This window comes from Taudactylus pleione, unplaced genomic scaffold (assembly GCF_031769625.1).
Source record: "Taudactylus pleione unplaced genomic scaffold, aTauple2 ptg000428l, whole genome shotgun sequence".
Lineage (NCBI taxonomy): Eukaryota > Metazoa > Chordata > Amphibia > Anura > Myobatrachidae > Taudactylus > Taudactylus pleione.
In genome coordinates, this window is record NW_028284830.1 from 1327781 (window position 1) to 1353159 (window position 25379).

The 25379-nt window shown below is 46.1% G+C and overlaps 1 protein-coding gene across 1 annotated transcript in view; it reads right to left on the bottom strand.

The window, feature by feature from the left end:
* Positions 1-41: 41 nt before the first annotated feature.
* The window catches only part of LOC148506081 (uncharacterized), a 53294-nt gene continuing 27956 nt past the window's right edge, over positions 42-25379 (bottom strand). The window contains exons 21-25 of the mRNA XM_088447286.1: positions 13731-13792; positions 7575-7732; positions 6605-6813; positions 6362-6408; positions 42-120 (exon numbers count right to left, since the gene is read on the bottom strand). Coding sequence (XP_088303412.1) covers positions 42-120; positions 6362-6408; positions 6605-6813; positions 7575-7732; positions 13731-13792 — 555 coding nt within the window. The remainder of the gene's footprint in view (positions 121-6361; positions 6409-6604; positions 6814-7574; positions 7733-13730; positions 13793-25379) is intronic.

Below are 25379 nucleotides of genomic sequence, written 5' to 3' on the forward strand. Positions count from 1 at the left end.
TTGTTGTTCCAGTCATGACAGTTTCAGTCCTTAGTATTGTACTAGAAGTAGGTGTACTCAATCTGGTCAAACCAGATGTACTCATATCTGTAGCTGTAGTTTGCATAGATGTTGTTGGAGCTGTAGAATTAACATAAAATCATGTTAAACATTTATGGATGTGGAACAAAATGTCAATGTTGACATGTTAAATGTCGATATTGTTGTTATGCTGTGCAAAGTATAATAGTTACATGAATGGTTCTCTGCTGTGTATACTAGCCACCAGAACAGTGCTCTGCTGTGTATTCTAGCCACCAGAACAGTGCTCTGCTGTGTATACTAGCCACCAGAACAGTGCTCTGCTGTGTATAATAGTTACATGAATGGGTCTCTGCTGTGTATACTAGCCACCAGAAGAGTGCTCTGCTGTGTATACTAGCCACCAGAACAGAGCTGTGTTATGTATAATAGTTACATAAATGGGTCTCTGCTGTGTACACTAGCCACCAGAACAGTGCTCTGCTGTGTATACTAGCCACCAGAACAGTGCTCTGCTCTGTATACTAGCCACCAGAGCAGTGCTCTGTTGTGTATAACAGTCACCACAACAGTGCTATGCTATGTATACTAGTTACATGAATGGGTCTCTGCTGTGTATACTAGCCACCAGAACAGTGCTCTGCTGTATATAACACATGGTTGCCGACTTTCTGGCTGCCCCTTTCGGGAGGGAGCAGCCAGATCGGCAGGGCAATGGGACGTGGCCGGCACAAGGGGGCGTGGCCAGACAGAGGATGACCATTTGTGTGCGGGGTGGAGGGCGGGGTCATGCAATCGCATCATTTTGGCCCTGCTCCTGCTACACAATGCCGATATTATAGGCATTGTGAAGCAGGGGGTGGGGCCTACATGGCGTGATTCAGCGTGAATCGTGTCACCAAATAGGGAAGGGCAGGCAAGTATGGTATAACAGTCACCAGAACAGTGCTATGCTATGTAGATTAGTAACATGAATGGGTCTCTGCTGTGTATACTAGCCACTAGAATGTTTACTGCTGTGTATACTAGCCACTAGTATGTTTACTGCTATGTATACTAGCCACTAGTCTTGTTACTGCTGTGTATACTAGCCACTAGTATGTTTACTGCTGCGTATATTAGCCACTAGTATGTTTACTGCTATGTATACTAGCCACTAGTATGTTTACTGCTGTGTATACTAGCCACTAGTATGTTTACTGCTGCGTATACTAGCCACTAGTATGTTTACTGCTGCGTATACTAGCCACTAGTATGTTTACTGCTATGTATACTAGCCACTAGTATGTTTACTGCTGTGTATACTAGCCACTAGTATGTTTACTGCTGCGTATACTAGCCACTAGTATGTTTACTGCTGCGTATACTAGCCACTAGTATGTTTACTGCTGCGTATACTAGCCACTAGTATGTTTACTGCTGCGTATACTAGCCACTAGTATGTTTACTGCTGCGTATACTAGCCACTAGTATGTTTACTGCTGCGTATACTAGCCACTAGTATGTTTACTGCTGCGTATACTAGCCACTAGTATGTTTACTGCTATGTATACTAGCCACTAGTATGTTTACTGCTGTGTATACTAGCCACTAGAATGTTTACTGCTGTGTATACTAGCCACTAGTATGTTTACTGCTGTGTATACTAGCCACTAGAATGTTTACTGCTGCATATACTAGCCACTAGTATGTTTACTGCTGCGTATACTAGCCACTAGTATGTTTACTGCTATGTATACTAGCCACTAGTCTTGTTACTGCTGCGTATACTAGCCACTAGTATGTTTACTGCTGCGTATACTAGCCACTAGTATGTTTACTGCTGTCTCTAGAATTAGATCTGCTATATAGAGACCAGAATGCTGCCCTACTGTATATGCTGGTGATCAGAATGTGGATCTTCAGAATATATTAATGCCTAGGAAATGGAATGTGACTGTTTTCTACATTAGTCCCTAGAATTCAGGTTTAGGATTATGCATAGATTCTAACGGATTTTCCAGAACAATCTAACCCTTATTCAGTCACCAGCATAGGGTCAGCACTATATTGCAACTGAATTGTGACCCCTAAAGCAGAATTTGTACAATTTGTTGCTCTAAAACAAGATGGCATAACTCATCATGGGAATGATTGTGAGTTGGATGCGGCTCCGTTCACAGCTGCAAACTGCAGGTTGTGTAAACTGATCATGAGCTGAATCGAATTTACGCCTTATTACGTATCTTCCGTGCGTTTCAGAAGGACCATGGCCAGATCTCTCTTTGTATGAAATGGGCGTTACTGGCCAGCGACCCCACGATTGCTCGGAACTATTCCCTGTAGTAGTAGTAGAGTTAATAATTTGATAATGGTTTGTAGTTCCCATTGAGGTTTGAAAAGGAGATTGCAATCATGCAGTTCTAGTCTGCACATTTTTAGAGAATGGTCAGTGTAACCTTTAGGGTCAGACAAGATATTAATTGAAAGGACAACTTTCCTGTGTCTGCTTGTACCTAAAGTAGGGTACACACTGATAGTTATATCGCCTGTTCCAATGATCAGGCAATATATCTATAGTGCATCTGCTAGTGTGTACAGCGGGTATGTTTGTGAATGACGTCGTTCACAGACATATCTGATCTCCTTTGTAGCACAGCAGATGAAGCTATATCTTGCAGATATATCGTTTCATCTGCTGGTGTGCATGGGCGACCTGTCGATTGCCCGTACACATTCTGCAGGGATTGGGCGGGCAAATTTAAATACCCACCCAGTATGCTTGCCAATCGTTAGGTAGGTCAGCGAGTTGACCTTGGGCCTGATTCAGCACGGATCGCTATTGCGATTGTAGCTGCGATTATGCATGCAGGTCTACTGCGAAAAGATGCTAATGTTTGCAATCGCAAAGCCGTCGCACGGCCAGCATAGAGACGTGCCCACATCCGTAATAATGCTGCATATACATCGGGAACGTCGAGTAACATCGGCCCCTCATGCACAATTACAACAGGTCTGACCTTACTCAGAAATTGCTAATGATGAACAGATAGGAGTAGGCTGTAGATGTCATTATATTTTCGCTAAATGCAGTACAATAACACAACCAACACCATGGTAGCTTTTTTCTTTTGTTATTTCAACAAGCAAAAGGCGAATTGACGTGTTCATTTGGGCTTTTATGACACATTGTTCAGTTTGGATGCTGTGTGTAATCCTCATGGGGCCAGGAACCAGTCTATGAGATTACAGATCCCACCACTAAACATCCCTGGTTGTAAGCCAGTGGTCCGCGCTTACAGCAAGTCACAGCAACACACAAACTTCCTTTTATGTTCTTTTTTTAAAGATGACAGTAGAGAATAATAAGACCCACATCCACGCAGCGGCGTCTTAAGAGAGGAGGGGGCCTCTCCGTGCGGGACCCCCTCCTCTCTCCCCAGTGGCTGGCAGCCGACTGATGCGGCTGGACAGCCACCGGAGCATTAGGAGACTCCAGGCACTAGAGTGTGCCCAGAGTCTACTGCTCATGCGCAGAACGCCGGAAAAATGGCCGCGGCGACCATTTTTACGGTGTTCTGAGCAGCGCAGACAACCGACGCGGTACCACGGACAGGTCAGTTTAAAAAAATATGGGTGCAGTGTGTGCGGTGCGGAATCCCACTGGACCCGGAGGCCGTTTGCTCCGCACACAGGGCCTGATTGAGAGCCGGACGCTATTTGCGGACGGTCGTTCCAAAAAAGGGGCCGGCGATTTAAATTGAGCGCTCGCTCTTTGCGTTTTTTTGACGCCTCTATGTCTGAGCGAGCGAATGAAAAATGCGCTTGCTATTTTGTAAAGACGCCCCTTTGCCGTTCGCAACACACGTCATCTCCGGTATTTATTAGATTAATCGAGTACATCGAAAGGTATCTGAACTGGTAGGATTTTCTTACCACTATCACTGCGAGCAGTTCAGGCTAAAAGACAACCAAGTGACGTGGTCGATGACGCTCCTTTACTAATTATGCACTGCCATTAAACGCCCTTTTGACCGTTTGGCACGCCTGCGTTCGGATCTCCACTCTGCCGTATTCAAGCACCTTCCCCTGTTACCACCCACAAACGGTACATTCTGTCAATCATATTAGCAGCCCCTCGCTGTTTTGCGAGCGCACGATTTCCTACCGCAATGACTGGTTGGTGCATGCGCATTACGACCCATATGCATGCGCAGTTGTGCGAACTTCGCTCAGAGCGAACGAGCGGCCGCTTACGAGCAGCTCTGAATCAGGCCGACGCTGCACCCATTATTTACCACATATCACGTGGATGCAGTGGCGTAAACCACTGCATCCACGTGATATGTGGTAAAGGATTACATAATATGCAGAGAGATCTTAATACGAGGGAGGTTTAATGAATTAGTTAACAAGATCTCTCATAATGTAAATTTATTCAACTCGTACATATATGTATAAATAGTATGGCCTTGGTACAGATTATTTTTCCTCATAGTCTCCATACTTCTCTAAGCATTTGTTCCAAGGGTACTCCAAGGCATCTATCCCGGCATAGAAGAAATCAGTGTCAAGCGCCTGAAGCCAGGACATGGCGGCTTGCTGAATTTCACCGTCAGTTTCAAATCGCCTTCCACCCAGGTGCTTCTTCAATGGTCTAAAGAGATGAAAATCACTCTGTGCCAGGTCAGGGCTGTAGGGAGGATGGTCAGTACCTCCCCATTAGTGCCGTAACAACTCACGCGTGCGGTTGGCTGAGTGTGGCCTGGCGCTATCATGCAGCAATACAACACCTGTTCGCTGCAACCCAGGTCGTTTTCGACTAATTTCCCTCCGCAATCGGCTCAATGTGTCACAATAATGGACAGCGTTCACAGTATCTCCCTTGATGAGGACATCAACAAAAAGCAGCACGCCCTTGTGCTCCCAAAACACAATGACCTTTGCTGATGGAGTGGTTTTGAATTTCTTCGAAGGTAAGGACTGTGCGTGTTTCCATGTCATGGATGCTTGTTTCGGCTCCCGTGTCACATGATGCACCCACATTGCATCGTCTGTAACAATACGCTGCAGGAACTGCTCTCCCTCCTCATGGTACCACATCAAGTGTATGAGCGACAAACCCATCCTATTGGTTTTGTGAACCTCTGTGAGTTGCTTCGGTACCCAGCGTGAACACTTTTTCCTGTACCCCAGCTGCTCATGAACGATGTTGTGCACAGCACCCACTGAGATGTTCAGTTCGTCGGCAATATCATTAATTTGATTGCATCTGTCTGATCACACTACGCACCTCAATGTGTGACCATGATTTCGCCAGCCCCGCCATCTTACACCTGATGTTGGGACAGTATGACTGTTATGAGACTGTGGGTCTATTTACTAATCAGTGTTAGGAGACAGAGTGAAAAGTGATAAGGTACCAGCCTATCAGCTCCCAACTGTCATTTTTCAAACACAACCTGTGACATGGGAGCTGATTGGCTGGCACCTCATCACTTTTCACTCTGTATCCTAACACTGCTTAGTAAATAAACCCCATTATATGTCTCTAACGATAATGTACAGTTAATGTACGAAAAAGTGCTTAAGGGCCCTTTTTACTTAAGCTAACTAATATAGTCCTTTTCTCGGGTTGCCCATAGCAACCAATCAGATTCTAGCTATTATATTCTAGAAGGTGCTAGTTAAATGTTAAGTAGAATCTGATTGGTTGCTATGGGCAACATCGCTTCTAAAAACTCTCACTTTAGTAAATTCACCTACATGGTTGAGATGGACATCCTCCATCAATGGTTAGAAACCCACTGATGGTCTGATATCTATGGTTTTGCCATTGGCGGATGTTCACTGATGGTGACCATCGGTTATGGAAGTCCAGTGGCAGATGGTGTCTGTGCATGCACAACCATGGATCGTAGATGGTTAGACCTGCCATGCTTTCTAGCCAATCGATGGCTGAACGGCAGCATTCACCATCGGTTAAGAAACACTTAAATATGGTGCCTGCATCCGAGACTGCACATACGCAGCCAAAAGGTCAGAGTGGAAAGGAATGAGTAAGTCTCCCACTGGCGTGGAGAGTGAAGCCCGGGAATTCAGAATGTGTGTGTGTGTGTGTTTGGGAGAGACAGACTCTTGGCAGCTCCCTGCACCATGTGACCACAGGCAGCAGAGGGGAGAGATCTATGTACTATAAAAAGAGAGCGGGCGTTGAGCAGAGGCGTGAGGAGCTAATGAGATTGAGCAAGGGAGGTGCTGAGATGCCCCAGAGGAGAGTGACTGTGCAGCTGCCCAGACCTAGGAGCTGGGAGAGAGGATATTGTGGGGAACCCCAGTATCCATCAGTTGAAGGGAGTACCAATTGGTCATCAGCTTCTGCTGCCTGTGGAACCAGCCGGCCACTACCTACAATTTCAGATAAAGGAGTTGCTGAGACTCCAGACCTTGCTATCTTCTGTGTGAGCCTGACAGACTTTCAAGTGAATCTCCTTTCCGGGAGGCAGGGCTGTATCGAGTGGTGTGAGACTGGTGCAACTGGTGAAGGGAATCACAGGTGTCATGCCGATAGCACCTTGGAGAGGCACATTGCAACCTTTCTCACCTTGCTACATAGAAAGGCAAAGGGCATTTCCTTAGGATGACTGGCAACCATATTCCAGTGCTTGTTGTGTGATATCATGATGTCACGTGTGCCAGGTAGTGGGTACCCATCCAGGGTGTAGAGGCGCCCTACTGGGAAGGAGACTCTGCGTTTCAGTGAAATGCAGGGGATGGACATGTGAAATGGTCTGATGGCATGTGGAGGGACACCTAGCAAGAAGAGAAGGGCCTGGAACAGTCATTGCAGAGCTGCTTAATAAAATCACCTAACCAGTGTCAGATAAGTCACCATTTACTACTGTTACTATCGTTGGAGATCACTCTGTAAATCCTAGCTTAATATATACCAGGATATTTGTCTGCTCAACATTTAACATTGAAGCTGATTAAATACTTTGAAGGACCTGGGTCCCTTCTTAAATTACATGACAAACACCCAAGTTTACATGATTTTAGTAAATAAAAAAAAAAGATTGATAAATATAATCCTTTGGGGCAGATGTACTAAGCTCTTGAAAGTTATACATTGGAGAGTGATAAACTACCAACCAATCAGCTCCTAACTGTCATTTTTCAAACACAGCCTGTAACATGACAGTTAGGAGCAGAGTGGCTGGCAGTTTATCACTCTCCAGAGCTTAGTACACCCCACTACTCCCCCCCCCCCCCCCCAATGAGCTCACACGTATTTATTCTGGGGTTGACTTTAGTCAGCTGTAATTTGCTGTTATTGAGTGGTAGATAGAAGTTCTATTTTTTTTTTAGCCAGCATAGGGCTGATGTATCATTGAGAGGGGTGTATGCCCGCTTACAACAAGAGACTGATGTTTCGGGTGGTGGCACAATTGCCAAGAAGAGAGAGGTCACTGACACTTACCAGGGGCTGCTACTTATCACAACATCCTTCTGGCAGCACAGAAAAGAGTTTTCAGTATGAGGCTTAAATTTCTCTTACAAATAATCCAACTCACCAAATCCAGAAATACTTTCAGGAGCAATAGAAAAGTTTCCTATTCTGTTGTTCTTCTCTGCAAGTGCTTCAGTAAAGTTCCTTTCCAGAACCGCTTCAGAAGGCACATCAGTAGCATTTTGGAAGTAAAGGTCGGTTTCTGTTACCACCGAACCCTTCCTGTAACAACAGGAAAGAAATATTTGATTCAGCTCAGAGTCGTGCATGCACATCCATGCAGTTGCTTAGTAATTGGTATGGCAACGGGGCATTTTAAGACATTATGGAGCACATGTGTGGGACCCTTCCTCCTGGAAATATGGCACCGGCAGCAACAGAGAAGATAGCTAAGGCTCTGCCAGAGTCTTACCTGTCTCCTGTGCAGCTGTCTCCATATATGCAAAGAGAGCACTGGAACCCACAGCAGTTGGGTCAGACTCTGCTCTGGGTGTAGGGTGGACCCTCTTGGGTCTAGGGACTTGGGCCCTCATTCAGAGCCGTACGCTCTGAGCAGAGTGCACGCTCTGAATGAGGGCCGGGCTCCATTTTCATGGAGCGTCCTCCTGGACGCTCGTATAGCTGTGGGTCACCACCCACAGGCTATACGAGCGTGCTTTGTGATGGCCGCGATGGTCGAGACCATCGCGACCATCGAAATTGCGAGCCGGAGCCTGCGGTTGAGGTTTTCAACCGCAAGCTCCGGAGTGATTTTGGCTCTATCAGAGCCAAAACCACTCCCACTGACATCACTAGTGATGTCAGTGGGCCGGCTTCTGACGGGAGGCGTTCCCGTGGGAACGCCCCCGTCAGGGAGGCACGCCCCCGGCACGCCCACCAAAGGGGGCGTGCTGTCAATCAACATTGACAGCACGCCCCCTTTGATCGGACACAACGAGCGAAGGACTTTCCTTCGCTCGTCGCGTCTGGCGCATGCGCACGACGGAGCTCCCTCCGTCGTGCGCATGCTCAGTGCATAACATCGACCCACTTGCGAGCGGACAGCCGCTCGCGAGTGGGTCTGAATCAGGCCCTTGATTCAGATCTGCTCGCTAGATGCGTTTGCACACACCCAGCGTATGCAAATTCAGCTAAGTGACAGTAAGGCGGGCGATCGCACGGCAAGGCATAAGCACGCCCACTATGTGTTGGCGTGCGATCACCCTGTGTTTGCAGATGCCCAGAAGCCTGTCTTAAGATGCCCACTTGCGCATTTCATCTCCAGGATTTGTTTGCAACCATCGGTACATCGAGTACCATCGAAAGCGAACGCAACACTTGAGGTTGACTATACCCTACCGCAAGCTCTGAGATCACTTCAGTGTGAAAATCAACCAGGTGACGTGTACAATGACGCTGCCTGTTAATTATGCACACCTCTGAAATGGCGTTATGACGCTCAGGCACGCCTGCGTTCGCACCTCCACTCCCCCATTTTTCTTACCGCTATCACTGCGAGCAGTTCAGGCTAAAAGACAACCAAGTGACGTGGTCGATGACGCTGCTTTGTTAATTATGCACACCCATTAAACGCCGTTTTGACCGTTTGGCACGCCTGCGTTCGGATCTCCACTCCCCCGTTTTCAAGCACCTTCCCCTGTTACCACCCACAAACTGTACATTCTGTCAATCATATTAGCAGCCCCTCGCTGTTTTGCGAGCGCACGATTTCCGACCGCAATGACTGGTTTGCGCATGCGCATTATGACCCATACGCATGCGCAGTTGTGCGAACATCGCTCAGAGCGAACAAGCGGCCGCTTACGAGCGGCTCTGAATCAGGCCCTCGGTCCTTAAGGCATCCTAACAGTCCAGATTTTAAGGATATACATACATACTTGACCACTGGTGACTTCATTAGTACCTCAGTCAATTTGATTTAACCACCTGTGCTCAACCATGGATAATTCTAAAACCTGAGCTGTTGGGGAGCCTAGAGGACCACGTTTGGGAACCTCTGGTATAAAAACTGTTATTCATTTACCTGGATAGATGACCTGGTCCCCCTGCTACCATCAACTGTGTTCATGCACAACTCCACCTGCCTCCTCTGCACTGAGGCCTGATTCAGCATACAAGCAGCTTCGCAATTCCATCCTTGCAATTATGGTAATGCAGCAGGAGGTGTCACGCCTTATGCATATTTCACTTATCTGAGATGCGTCCAAGGATGCAGCATTATGATAATCTGCGATACCATCAGCTGGCTAAGTGACACATGGGGTCACACAAACCAGCCGCCGCATATACAACAAAGAGGCCAGGAAATCTCCATCAGCCGACATAGATCAAGGCTTCTTCCCTCCCTCCCGGGCCGGATTAACAATGGGGCGGGTGGAGCTTCAGCTCCAGGCCACCCCATGAAAATAGGCCCACAGGAGGACCCACAGCAGTGCAGTGCTGACAGGAAAGAAAAAACTTTTTTCCTGTCACCAACACAACAGCATTCCTGCTGCCATTCTACTCAGGGTCGTCTCTTCCATTGGGCTTTTAGGGCAGCTGCCCAAGGGCCCAAAGCTTCAAGGGGCCCTCCAGTCCCCTGCAGCCGCAGCCAGTTAGTACATTTTTTTTTTTAAAGGAGTGTCCGATCCGCAGGGCCTCCCCCTGTGACGAGCGACTATCCCTTTCCCCAGCCTCGGCTGCGACCATGCGGGCCGCGGGCAGACTGTGTCTCTGTGACACAGCTGCACCGCGCGTGTAGTGCTGACCGGACGGAGTTTGGTCAGCACTACACAGTCACAAGCACACAGCAGCCGGCGCCTGCAGCTGTTTGTTTGTTTTAATTAGCAGCCAATGAGAGTCTGTCAGACTCTCTCTGAATGCTGCGCCCACTGCCAGAGCCGGGCTGGAGCTCACTTATGAGCTCCATCTTCCGACTCCCGCAGTGGGTAATGGGAGATACACCATGACGTCTCTCCCATAATGCAGAGTGGGCTGGCCCGGGAGGACGGACAGAGGAGCGGATGGCTGCAGCGGGAGCAGGATCTGGGCCACTACTGGGGGCACTACAAGGGGGGGACTACTACTGGGGGCACTACAAGGGGGGGGGACTACTACTCGGGGCACTGCATAGGGGTGGACCTCCACTGGGGCCACTACAAGGGGGGAACTACTACTAGGGGCACTACAAGGGGGTACTACTACTAGGGTCACTACAAGGGGAAAGGATTACTACTAGGGGCACTGCATAGGGGAGGACTACCATGGGGGGCACTGCATCGGGGGCCACTACCGGGGGCTCTATATAAAGGGCAATACTGGGGGTACTGCATAGGGGGGGACTACAACTGGGGCCACTATTTAAAGGGCACTGCATAAGGGGTACCACTATTGGGGGCACTGCATGGTGGGGACTACTACTGGGGCCACTATATAAGGGGCACTGCATTGCAGGTACCACTACTGTTGGCACTGCATAGGGGGGATTACTACTGGGGGCACTATATAAGGGGCTTACTACTGGGGGCACAATGGATGGGTAGGGCCCCCAGTGCATTGCTTTGCCCAGGGCCCACACTGCTGTTAAGACAGCCCTGATTCTACTGGCTGACAGAATCTCATTGTCATCGCCCATTCCACCCCACGCCGCTCGGAGATCCACCTACCCTTGGGCCTGCTCTCAAACTCCGCCCACAGACTGCCCAAAACTCTGCCCCCGGGCTGTTTGAAAGCCCGTCCTGAGTGCAGTTAAGCTCCGCCCCTAATTTGCCATAAGCTCCGCCCATAAAGTTGTTAACACTGGAATGTCCAAAGCTCAGTCCCTGTGTTTTCTAAAGCCCCGCCCATTCACTCCTCACCCTTCCCTGGCAACTACAGGCGGACACTAGTTGTGAGAAAACTCAGGAAGGTGGGTGTAATATCAGGCACCTGCATAGCAGCATGTGCATATGTGTGTGTAACTGTAATATATTATATATATATATATATATATACATATATATATATATATACAGTATAGTGTCTATATAGTATAAATATGTGAATGTGTGTATATATGTATAAACATATGTCTATATGTCTGGGTATGTAAATATGTATATATATTTATGAGGGAAGTATATATTTGTGTGTGTATATATATATATATATATATTTTTTTTTTTTTTTTGTGTACATATATGTATATATTTTCTTTTTGTGTATATATATATATATATTTTTTTTTTTTGTGTATATATATGTATATATTTTCTTTTTGTATATATATATATATATATATATATATATATATATATATAGACATAGATAGATATATAATATATATACACACACACACAGTTGTAAATTGGGTGGCTATAGGAGCTTGAGGCGCACATTACAGGACCAATTGTCACCAAGGGGACCAGAGTTGGGAGTGCAAAGGGTGGCGAGCCATATGGATGGCTTCACATGCCCTCCCTGCATCGTATAGAGTAACAGTGCATGCTTCTCCTCTGCGTCCCTGCTGCACTTCACAGTCACAGCATAATCACACTGTGTGCAGGGTCTCAGAGCCATTGTGCCAAAGTAGGGGCTATATGTGGGGTGCCTCCATGTGTGACCACCCTATACGCTCTGCCGTTAATCTGGCACTACAGAGAGAGCAGCTCCATCAAGCTGGCCTCCTTGTGACTGACTGACTGAGCCATGTCACCTGAAAGAGGTGAGAATGAGGTAGATAATAATGAATTCTCCTCAGGTTTTTTTTATCATAATAGTATGTGGGGTCTGGAGGGGATATTTATGTGTATATATATGTATGTGTGTATATATGTACGTACGTATACACATATATATATCTCCGACAGATCCCACCTATTATAAATAACATGTATATGTATGTATGTGTGAAAATATATAGGGCAGGGTGTAGGAGATCTGGTCATAGTGTAGGGTGTAATAGAACTGCAAGATGTATCTGTAATTGGCTATTGCAACATGCCATGACTGTTTATTGTTGCTAAGGGGTCAATTTGTCATTTCCCACATTTTAAATGTGGATGAGATATGATAATTTTGCTTACATTTTAAAATTAAAATTTTCACGCAAATTTAGGAATAATCTCTTGCCGGGACACTGGCTCTGTCTGTGCGTGTACTGTGCGTGCGCATTCGTTGGCCTGTGCATGCGTCATCAGGGGCAGATGGAAGATCACTCTGGCATACCGTAGCCCATAGGCTACTCTAGGCATCACTTTTCAGAGCTTGGTAAATACGTATTGCAACCTATGGGAGCTGCTTTGTAGTCAGAAATGGAGGGAACGCGACAGATATCGGTACACATTAGTAGCCGGTACACATTAGAATATTTAATGAACGACGGAATTATGTAGTTCCATCCTTCATTAATATGCACTGCATATGTTGCTGCATTACAGGCAGATCAGAGGATGTGATGAACGAAGCACAGGAGAGCGCAATAGTGCGCACACAGTAGACAATGTGGACGATTTGTTGTTTCAACTCGTCTAAAATCGTGAAATGTTCAAATCTACTGTCTAGTGTGTACCCAGCTTAACACATAACACCATCTCTGGATAGCGTAATGTGCGCCCTCAGGGTAGATAAGCAGGAAGAGACCGTTCTCTTCCTGCTCTCATTCATACTACATAGCGCCCCAACCCTGGGCCCCAACCCGGCTCATGCATGCACAGCTAAACAGCAGTAAGTAAACCCCGCCCTGGTCCAGTATTACCATTGCAGTTTTGTTTGTTAAAAAGGAACAGCTAAAGATGGCAGTTCATTTATTAATTTGCTGCAGTGATTAGGGATGTGGGATGAACACTTATGGAAATATGGCAATAATCAGTGAACATTTTTTTTTTAATTAAACTAAACTGTACTAGCAGTCGAGGAAAGGCAGACAATACAGTTCACACCCTTTCACAAAAAACAAACAAACCAGTTTTCTTGCTATTTCTCTACTATAAAGTGGTTGAAGGTAGGCACTAGCTACGTCCTCCATGAAGATAGCCACACCCATGGCACAGGTCACACCCCCTGTGTAGACCACTCCACAGTGGTCATGCCCCCACATCATCGCAGCGATTGTCACACCCCCTGCAGTGACAAACTATATTGCCTTCATGAATTTCAGCTCCAGGCCCATGTGGACATTAATCTGGCACTGCCTCCCTCCCAGCCCGCAAACAGCAGCAAACTGTCAATAAGGCCCTGAATCCATCCAAGTTTTACAAAGTACCTGAACCCAGTGATTTTCAGTCTTTCACAGTGCGGGAATGCCTTCTTTGCAACCACAAATGCCTGCAGGAAAAAACATGTATAGGTTTTATACAGGTGTCATATATTCATTCATTTATTCATTCATTCATTATTATTTAGAAAGTCTTGAAAAATATGCAACTATAGATAATTATCACAGGTACTTTGCTAGATGGTTCAGATGAGGTCTAAAGTGTGATTTTATTGGAGAATTTATAGGTTTTAGGGAATTGAGGGGTCGATTTACTAAACAGTGTTAGGAGACAGAGTGAAAAGTGATCAGGTGCCAGCCAATCAGCTCCCAGCTGTCATTTTCAAACACAGCCTGTGAGATGGCAGTTAGGAGCTGATTGGCTGGCACCTTATCACTTCTCACTCAGGGGTATTCAATATGAAAGGTTAACTTCCCTGGCGAAGTTAACGTTTCATATCGGAGTTTTTTTCTGTGTAAAGGTATGGTGCGCGCTCCCGCTTATCCCCGTATTCAAAATAAAATTAACGAAAACGGGAAACTCCAAAGTTGGATTTGCGTAAAGTTACAAATTTTCCTTAAAATAATTGTAAGACCCCCCTAAAGTTGTAAAAACATGGGGGAACACTATGGATACCCGCATTTTAGCCTTTAATTGAAAGTCGGGGATTTAAATAGCCGCAGCAGGTGCTTTTTTCCCGACATTGAAGAAGTGATGCAGAAGAGCACTTAGGTTATTTTTTTCGTTTTTTTAAGTGGTCCCATCAAATTTGGGCTACATGAAAATGGGTACTAGCATATTTTTAAGTCCCTAAAGTAAGTTTTTAAAAATTCTGCATTTGTGCACCTGCCGCTATAATTCTATTCTAGAAAACACCTCCCTATTGTTTAACAATTTTTTCCCATTTTTTTTTTGCACCCCAATTTTTAAATTAATTTTTTGGGGTGTCCCTATTTTTTTAAAAAACTTTTTTTTGACACAGTTCTTTTTTAAATGTCAATCTCAGGGGTGCAGGCTATTTTTTTTAAGCTTGCACCCCTAAACCCCAATTCTGCACTTTTTTTCGACACCTATTCAATGGTGAAAAGTTATCACCGTTTTTTATCAAAGACTTGTCAAAACTGCGATAAGTCTTTGAAATTGAATACGGTGTAAAACTAAAACAAGTGATATTAACGCAAAACCGTTAAAAGTGCGATATTAATGCAAAAAACGATGTTATCGCACCCATATTGAATACCCATATTTGTCTCCTAACACTGCTTAGTAAATAGGCCGCTAAGGTTCTATTTACCATTGGTGGTAATGAAATGGTAGTAACTATCATTAGGCATCATGACCGTCCTTGTATCTTTTGCCGCAGCTGCGATTTTATGCTAATGCTGCTGCAAAGCCCTTCCCAGAGGTTCGATGTTTCCGATGTTCCCGCTTTTGTACGTGAGCGGCGGATATCAGATGCCGTAGGTGGGCGCCTCAGTGCACAAGACATCAGCTAAGTCATTACCATATTTTCACAAGTCCTCTGTGTACGGAATCGCAGTTAAGTCTTGTTGATCATCGTGGTGTACGGCTACCTCAGACGTCCCATCTTATACCACCCTCAACTCTAGTCTGACCTCTTTCAGTCAAATAGCTTTCCAAATGTTAGCCTAAATTACTGCTTGGATTATCCTCATTTATAGTGTAATCTATATATTGTAGTGTTTATTTTCATGGGTCCATACACAATATACAATACAGAATAGTGCACATCATTTCGATGTCAGTGATACACCTAAAATCATATGGTACATATAATAGTGTAGCTTCAATATATTGCGACATTTGGTAGTCCCTGTTTATTCGTACTTTTACTTCTTTATATTAACAAATATTTCACCATTTTATGGGTCTTTATTTTTGGGAGAACCAATAATTTTATTAGTCATAAATTAAAGTTATAGGAAAAAGAAAAGTTCTAAATAATTTTTCAGGCACCACTTGGAGCTGTGGGCTCAATTCAGACCTGCTCGCTAGATGCGTTCGCACGCAGCAAGCGTATGCAAATCCCACGATCACACGGCAAGGCATTAGTACGCCCACTATGTCTTAGCGTGCGATCGTGGTGTGTAACTAGACACCCACTAGCCTGTCTTAAGACATCCGCTAATGCACGTCATCTCCAGGAAGTGTATGCAACCATCGGGAACATCGAGTACCATCGGATGCATACGCAGCACTTGTGGTTGACCATACCCTACCGCAAGCACTGCGAGCGCTTCAGTGTAAAATTCAGCCAAGTGACGTGTACTATGACACTGCGTCTTATTTATGCACGCCTCTGAAACGGCGTTAAGATGCTCAGGCACGCCTGCGTTCGCACCACCACTCCCCCGTTTCCAGCGACCAGCCCCTGTCACCACCCACAAACTGCTTCTCCTGTCACTCATTCTAGCGAGGTGGCTATGCTCAGTGAGCGCTTCGCGATCGCATGGACTGGTTCACGCATGCACAAAATGCAAACATCGGCTGTCTGCGTGCGAACGCATCTTAGCATCCGGGTCTGAATCGGCCCCTGTGTTTTCTATATTGCAGCTGTTATGAAATGGGAATCAGTCCTCTATGGGTGACCATGGACACATTAGCACCTCGGTCAGGATTAACAGGTACCTGGTGTCTCTAGACATTGGATGCTTGGTGAGTCCATTATATGTCACCATACATAGGGGTCTATTTACTAAGCAGTGTTAGGAGACAGAGTGAAAAGTGATAAGAAAGTGATAAGTTGCCAACCAATCAGCTCCCGACTGTCATCTCACAGGTGTGTTTGAAAAATTATAGTTGGGAGCTGATTGGCTGGCACCTTATCACTAACTTATCACTTTTCACTCTGTCTCCTAACACTGCTTAGTAAAATAGACCCCATAGGCTTTCACTTATTTTACTTTTCATATACCAGTTTACATATAGGCTGGTGGGTCAGGAATCTTATCTATTGTTCCCTTAGGAAGAACAAACAAGGAACGGTGCTTATTGATGCAAATTATTACCACTGAATATTGGGACAGTCAGCTTTTTTCCTTCTGTTATTAATACGTTCCTTTACCCATCAATAGATACATTGTTTCTACACTAGAAGCACAAATGGATATTTTTATGTTACTTTTTATGCCAATTTGTATGAATCATTTTCGCACTGTGCACATGTGCTTTCTGTATTTTATATTGTATCTTTAAAAGTTGCTTTTTACTGACTGTGAAATAGGATATTTTAATCTATTTATATATATATATATATATATATTGGCCAACAGATGCCCCCAATGTGCGCTTGTTGATACTAATAGTAGTAAAAACCAAAATATACCAGAACTAATACTGGATGGTTGCTCCTTTCACTAAATATCTCTGTTAGACAGATATACGGTAGATAGTGGCAAAAAATGGAGTGAAAGGGCGCTCATACGTAAATACTTCTATATATTTAAAAGAGAAAACTGACAAAAATACAGTACAATATATATAAATTACGAGCTATCTAGGTACTGAATTAATCAGTCCCAAAAACAGGAGTAGATGGTGAAATATTTCTTCAAGAAACTTCTTATTGTTTCACTTTGGTTGATCTTTTTGGCTTAAATAAGCGTTGGAGATGGTGGCGACAGCGTTCTCAAGATGTCTACTTAATCTTTGTGGTCTCACTGCAAAATACCCTTGCACCAAAATACACCTGGACATAATGGGCCACATGGGCCACAATTAGTAATGAATAGAAAACTTCCTTAGAAGCACAAGTATTGAAAAAAAAACTTCTTTGGAAGCAGAAGTAGTATAAAATACAATATTTAACCTTTAAAACACAGTAAAAACCATCAGATATTGCTTACATTAAATGTTAGTTCATATACATTGATGGAATTCCAACGCAATTCAGCCTGAAAAGATCTTCATCAGGGGTGCATCATCATAATACTGAACCATCAGTCTTAACTTATAGCCAGAAAGGATCACGGCTTAGTAGTCAGATGATCACAACCACTAAGTTTAGGTGGTACAGAAAAAACACTTTCAACTTTGTGGTCAATATTAAGTCTGTGGATAGGATGTAATCATTTGTGATGTTGCTTACATTCCACTCCTTCATGTCACGGCTTGGCGTGCGCTTGGACCCGGAGTGGAGTCGGATGAGGAATGAGGACTTGTTTGCTGGTACTTGAAGGCAGCCGGCCTTAGGGGAGTATGACTCATGAAGCAGTGGCACGCGACGGGATCAGAACCAGGCTGCGAGACTGGCGGAACTTAGAGACCCGGGGTAGGCTGGTTATAGCAGGTAGACGGGATCAGGAGACAGGTAGTAACAGGAGCAAACTGCACCAAGGCTGAGAGGGGAGTCTGCAGAAACACACTGGTACTGACACTTTAAATGAGCAAAGGAGCACAGAGAACTAGCTCACAGCATACGCTGTGATAGATGTTGCACTGGCAACTAAAGAGCCTCTGGACAGCCCTTTAGTACCCTCAGGTAATGCAGGATTGGTTGCTAGCCTCCCCAGCCCAGACTGAACCTGATTGGCCAGAAACGACATGTGACCCAAATCCAAGATGGCCGCGCCCAGTGGTCACAGCATGGAAGCTCTGCCAGTCTCAGCCCCTCTCACCTGCCTCCAGATGGAAGCCCTTGGTCTGTGGAGACTCACAGCACCCAGCGCTATTCTCCAGGAACCTGCACCTCTGCTGGAAACACCATGCCACAGCGCCCGGAGCGGTAAGCGCTGCGATCTCAGCAGCCTGTCACCCCTGGTCGTGACAGTACCCCCTCCTTTAGGAGTGGCCTCTGGACACTTCTTGGGTTTACCAGGATTCTCAGAGTGAAACTTAAGCACTAGACGAGGAGCGTAGACATCCTCAGCTTTCACCCAGCAACGTTCTTCGGGACCGTAACCTTTCCAATCCAGTAGATATTGGAGTTGCCCATAATGAAAACGAGAGTCCAGGACCTGTTTGATCTCGAACTCTACACCCCTCTCAGTCAAGACTTTGGGGGAGCGTGGCAGACTTTTGCGAAAGCGATTCAGGATGAGAGGTTTCAGCAGGGAAATATGAAAGGAATTTGATATTTTGAGGTAGGACGGAAGTTTTAATTTATAGGCTACTGGATTGATCACTTGAACGATGGGAAAAGGACCGATGAAACGAGGAGCAAATTTCATAGACGGCACTTTAAGGCGAAGGTTACGAGTGGATAGCCATACTAAGTCACCTGTTTTTAGGTTGGGCACCGCTCTCCTTTTTTTGTCCGCTGTTAATTTATATCGAAGAGAGGCTTTTTGTAAGAAGGAATGGACCTGAGTCCAAATCTGAGAGAATTTCTGTAGGATGGAGGTCACTGCTGGTACATCGAAGACTGGCAATTCTTGAAACTCTGGTACTCTGGGATACAGTCCAAAAACTACAAAGAATGGGGTTTGCCCCGTAGATGAATGATAGGAGCTGTTATGGGCAAATTCGGCCCAGGGTAAGGTGTCCGCCCAGTTGTCTTGTGATGAAGACATGTGAATTCTTAAGAAAGTCTCAAGGTCTTGATTGACCCTCTCTGTAGACCCGTTAGACTGAGGATGGTAAGCTGTTGAAAAATTCAGTTTGATTTGAAAGATAGAACATATAGCTCTCCAAAATCTGGCTACGAACTGTACCCCTCTATCAGAAACAATCTCAGTTGGAAGTCCATGGAGACGGAAGATGTTGTCGACGAATAACTGAGCCAACTCTGGAGCAGACGGCAACTTCTTGAGGGGAACGAAATGAACCATTTTGGAGAAACGATCCACTACTACCCAGATGGTGGTAAACCCATTAGAAACAGGTAGATCCATTACAAAGTCCATGGAAAGGTGTGTCCAAGGATGGGTTGGTACTGACAGAGGTAGGAGTGTGCCGGCAGGAACCTGTCTGGATGTTTTATGTGGACAGGAGGCGATAAAAGCTTCAATTTCCGACTTCATAGCAGGCCACCAGTATGATCGTTGCAGGAATTCCAAGGTCTTGCGTATGCCCGGGTGTCTGGCAAAACGAGAGGTATGAGCCCACTTCAAAAGCTGCTTGCGCATATCTGAGGCCACAAATGTCTTCCCGGGAGGAGGTTGAATGCAAGTGGTAGTGAATACTCTGGAGTCTAGAACTGGAGTTTCCTTATGACTTTCGGAAGATGCGTCGGAGGAGAGTGATCGAGAGAGGGCATCTGCTTTTTGATTTAGTGAGCCTGGGCGAAAAGTTTAAATAAAATTGAAACGAGAAAATAATATTGACCATCGAGCCAGGCGGGAACTCAGGCACTGAATATTTTTTAGGTATAGGAGATTCCGATGATCTGTATAAACGGTGATGGGATACATCGCGCCCTCAAGAAGATAACGCCACTCTACAAAAGCTAGTTTCACAGCCAATAATTCCTGCTTTCCAATGGGATAATTCTTTTCTGCTTGGGAAAATTTCTTTGAGAAGAAGCCACAGGGATGAAACTTGCTATCCTCGAGTTTCTGGGATAGTACTGCCTTACCGCTTCAGAAGAGGCGTCTACCTCAAGAAAGAATGGGTAGTTAATGTTGGGTTGTCTCAGCACGGGGGCGGAAATTAAGGCTTGCTTTAAGAGTTGAAAGGCAGTTTCAGCCTCTGGAGGCCATCGGGATGGATTTGCCCCCTTGCAAGTTAGGGCGGAAATGGGTGCCATGAGAGTGGAAAATCCTTTGATAAACCTTCGATAATATTTTGCGAAGCCCAAAAATCTTTGTACTGCCTTCAAAGAATTCGGACGAGACCAGTCCAATATTGGCTGAACTTTCTGGGGATCCATTTCAAGGCCGGCACCTGAAATGATGTAACCTAAAAAGGGAACTGAAGGAACTTCAAATACGCATTTTTCAGCTTTGCAGTACAGGTGGTTCTTTCGTAGGCGAGTTAACACCTCCTTGACTTGGGATCGATGTCTGACAATGTTGGAGGAGAATATCAGAATATCGTCGAGGTATACTACCACAGAGATATATAGTAAGTCCCTCATTCACAAAGTTTTGGAACACAGCAGGAGCATTACAGAGACCAAAAGGCATTACCAGGTATTCAAAATGCCCGTCTCGAGTATTGAATGCTGTTTTCCATTCGTCCCTGGCTCGTATCCTAATGAGATTGTAGGCCCCTCTTAAATCCAGCTTGGTAAAAATAGTAGCACCTTTTACTCGATGGAATAGTTCGGTAATGAGGGGTATCGGGTAGCGATTTTTGATCGTTATATCGTTTAAGCCCCTGTAATCGATGCAAGGACGCAGGCCTCCATCCTTCTTAGACACAAAAAAGAATCCTGCCCCTGCCGGTGAGGAGGATGGTCGAATGAACCCCTTTTGCAGGTTCTCCTGGATGTATGCTGACATGGCTTCAGTCTCGGGTAGGGAGAGTGGGTAAGTACGACCTCGCGGAGGAGTTTTGCCAGGAATCAACTCAATAGGACAGTCCCACTCCCGATGAGGAGGCAGAATATCGGCTCCGGTCTTACAGAAGACATCGGAGAAGGAGCGATACTGGTAGGGAAGTGGAGTAGTGGTTGCAATGTAACTACCTTTGACGGGTTTGATTTGAGGAAGGCAGGATACTTGACAAGTTTCTCCCCGGGACAAGATCTGCATGGTGCCCCAATCAATATTGGGGGAGTGCTTGCGTAACCAGGGGTATCCAAGGATGACCTCATGGGAGGCTTTGGGAATTACTAGGAATCGGATAGTTTCAGTGTGGAGAGCTCCGATACGAACTGGCACAGGGAGGGTACTTTGAGAGACGATTCCGTTGGTAATCTGAGTGCCATCTACAGCAGATAGAGTGATGGTGTGGTCGAGAGAGGAGACAGGAAGCCGGAGCCTCTGGACAAGTTCAGCGGTGATAAAATTTTCAGCGGCCCCTGAATCGAGGAGAGAAAGAACAGTTTTAGAACCAGTGGAGATCTCAAAAGTAATGGAGAGGGTAGATTAATTTTTTGACGGAGACGGAGACATCACTCCTAACCTGGTGTCTCCGGCACAGATTAGGATCGGGAGTTTCCCGGACGACGTGGGCAGGCTGCAACCATATGACCGGTCTCCCCGCAGTACATGTATAGATTTTCTCGTTAGCGTCTTTGCCGTTCTTCTACCGTGAGGCGGGCCCGGTTAATCTGCATGGGTTCGTCACCCGCAGGTTCAGACGGAGGGAGGGTTGGAGTAGTGGTCGGCCGGAACCTAAAGCGATCTCCCCTAGTTTTTTCACTCTGGCGTTCTCTGTACCGCAAATCCACTTTATTGCAAAGGGAGATAAACTCATTGAGGGTAGCCGGCGGATCACGAGTGGCGAGGTCATCTTTTATGCGATCTGTCAATCCATTCCAAAAGGTGGAAGTCAGGGCTTCATTCCATTTTAGTTCCGAAGCCAGCGTTTGAAATTGAATGATATACTGACTGACTGGTCGGTTCCCTTGGCGAAGTCACAGGATTTCCGTCGCCGCGGAGGTTGTTCTGCCAGGCTCGTCGAAAATCCTCCGGAAGGACGTGAGGAATCCAGAGTAGTTGTCTAGTAACGGGTCGGACCTCTCCCAGAGAGGCGAAACCCAGTCCAGGGCAGAACCGGTCAGTAGAGACACTATATATGCCACTTTGGATTTTGGAAATGGAAAGTTCGCAGGCTGTAGTGTGAAGTGGACGTCACACTGGTTGAGAAACCCTCGGCACAACTTGGGGTTCCCGTCAAACTTATTGGGAGTCGGAAGGTGCAAATGAGATGGTGCAGGTGGAACAGGGACAGCTGGAGCTGCTGGCTGGTTGGTGGCGGCAGGCAAATTAACAGTAACCAGGGAAGCTTGCAGCGTATCCTGACGAAGAGACATTTCCTGCAGGAACTGAGCCATTTGGCGCTGAGACGCCTCTAGTCCCTCTAGGCGACTGGCGATACCCTGGAGCAAGTCGGCCCTCAGATCCTGTCCACTGGCCGAATCCATCTGGCCAGTGCAAACTGTCACGGCTTGGCGTGCGCTTGGACCCAGAGTGGAGTCGGATGAGGAATGAGGACTTGTTTGCTGGTACTTGAAGGCAGCCGGCCTTAGGGGAGTATGACTCATGAAGCAGTGGCACGCGACGGGAGCAGAACCAGGCTGCGAGACACTGGCGGAACTTAGAGACCCGGGGTAGGCTGGGTATAGCAGGTAGACGGGATCAGGAGATAGGTAGTAACAGGAGCAAACTGCACCAAGGCTGAGAGGGGAGTCTGCAGAAACACACTGGTACTGACACTTTAAATGAGCAAAGGAGCACAGAGAACTAGCTCACAGCATACGCTGTGATAGACGTTGCACTGGCAACTAAAGAGCCTCTGCACAGCCCTTTAGTACCCTCAGGTAGTGCAGGATTGGTTGCTAGCCTCCCCAGCCCAGACTGAACCTGATTGGCCAGAAACGACATGTGACCCAAATCCAAGATGGCCGCGCCCAGTGGTCACAGCATGGAAGCTCTGCCAGTCTCAGCCCCTCTCACCTGCCTCCAGATGGAAGCCCTTGGTCTGTGGAGACTCACAGCACCCAGCGCTATTCTCCAGGAACCTGCACCTCTGCTGGAAACACCATGCCACAGCGCCCGGAGCGGTAAACGCTGCGATCTCAGCAGCCTGTCACCCCTGGTTGTGACACTTCAGACCTTTGAATCTATTTGTTTAACATACTGCACATATAGTGGTTGTGATCATCTGACTACTAAGCCGTGATCCTTTCTGGCTATAAGTTAAGACTGATGGTTCAGTATTATGATGATGCACCCCTGATGAAGTCCTTTTCAGGATGAAATGCATTGGGTTTCCATCAATGTATATGAACTAACATTTAATGTAAGCAATATCTGACGGTTTATACTGTGTTTTAAAGATTAAATATTGTATTTTACTCTACTTGTGCTTCCAAGGAAGTTTTTGTTCAATACTTATTGTCACTTGTGCTTCTAAGGAAGTTTTCTGTTCATTACTAATTGTGGCCCATGTGGCCCATTATGTCCAGGTGTATTTTGGTGTAAGGGTATTTTGCATTGAGACCACAAAGATTAAGTGGACATTTTGAGAACGCTGTCACCACCATCTCCAACGCTTATTTAAGCCAAAGAGATCAACCTAAGTGAAACAATAAGAAGTTTCTTGAAGAAATATTTCATTGATGGTCGATGGCCATCCGTAGACCTGCGGCAACAGAGTAGGACCAGAGGGACCCAACAGGTGGGCACCACAGACCCAATGCTGCATGCCAGTGTGGTGGCCCTGGATACCCCACAGGCGGTAGGTACCACCCAGTCTGGGGGTACGATAGTGGGTGAAAATGCTTGCAACACATATATGACAAGTGAATCAGGTGCTTTTTTTGATGCATGCAAACTAGGCACGTGAGCGTACATATTACTGCACCCACATGCAACAAGATTGTGTCCTAATATCCCCTCACTATTAATTTAAGATATATGAGAAACCAAGCAGTAATTTAGGAAAACATGTAATGGTGCATACACACGGTCAGATCTGTCAGATGAACGATGAACGACTGAACAATTTTTACCATTTATTTGAACGATTTTACCAATGATTTGAATGATTGAACGATTTCAGACAGTTTTAAAATGAATGGAATCATCAAAATCTGACTGCAAACACAGACGATGTCAGATATCGTTATCTGAGAAGCGGGAACGCGCATCATTGCAGGCTCACATGTCAGATTTTCTTTCAGATATGAACGATTTTTAAAATCGTTATCGTTCAGATCTGACAGAAAATCTGACTGTGTATGCACCATAAATGTTTAAATGAAGTGCTTTTAGGTTGAATTTTGAACTGACATGTTATTCCACAAGCACATGTTCAGGCGTATCCACAAACCAACAGATTTGGAGCACAGGGCCTGATTTAGACCCGCTCACAAGCGCTGAGCGCTCGCAAGCGGGTCGATGGTGCCCTAGTGCGCATGCGCGAGACCCGCATTGCGATGGCCAAGCCGTCGTTATGGGTCTCGCACCAAGGGGGCGTGCTGTCGATGGTGAGTGACAGCACGCCCCCTTTGGTGGGCGTGCCGGGGGCATTGCTGCCCAGACGGAGGAGTTCCCATGGGAACACCTACCGTCTGGGTCCGGCCCCACTGACATCACTAGTGATGTCAGTGGGAGTGCTTTTGGCTCTGATAGAGCCAAAAGCACTCCTGGGCTTGCGGCAGCGCGACCCTACTGCAGGGTCTCGTCGCAAGCCTGATGGTCGCGATGGTCTTGACCATCGCGACCATCTTTTTGGCCGCTCACATATGCTGTGGGTGGTCACCCACAGCTATGCGAGCGGCCAGGAGGCCGCTCCAATTTTAGGTAGGAGGGCCCTGATTCAGAGCAAGTGCTCTGGTCAGAGCGTCCGGCTCTGAATCAGGCCCACAGTCACTTGGGGCAGTTCCAAAGAAATTGAGGTGGACCTTGAAATGCTGTAGAGAAGGACAAGTACTGTAGGTGCACTTGCACAAATAAGAAGGGACATTTTTGGTCAGTGTCATGGGCCTTATTGCAGAAAATCTAGAAATTTGGAAATCTCATATTGGTGCAAAATCATATTAAGTTTAAAATATTATGAATAAAGGCCCTCATTCAGAGCCACTC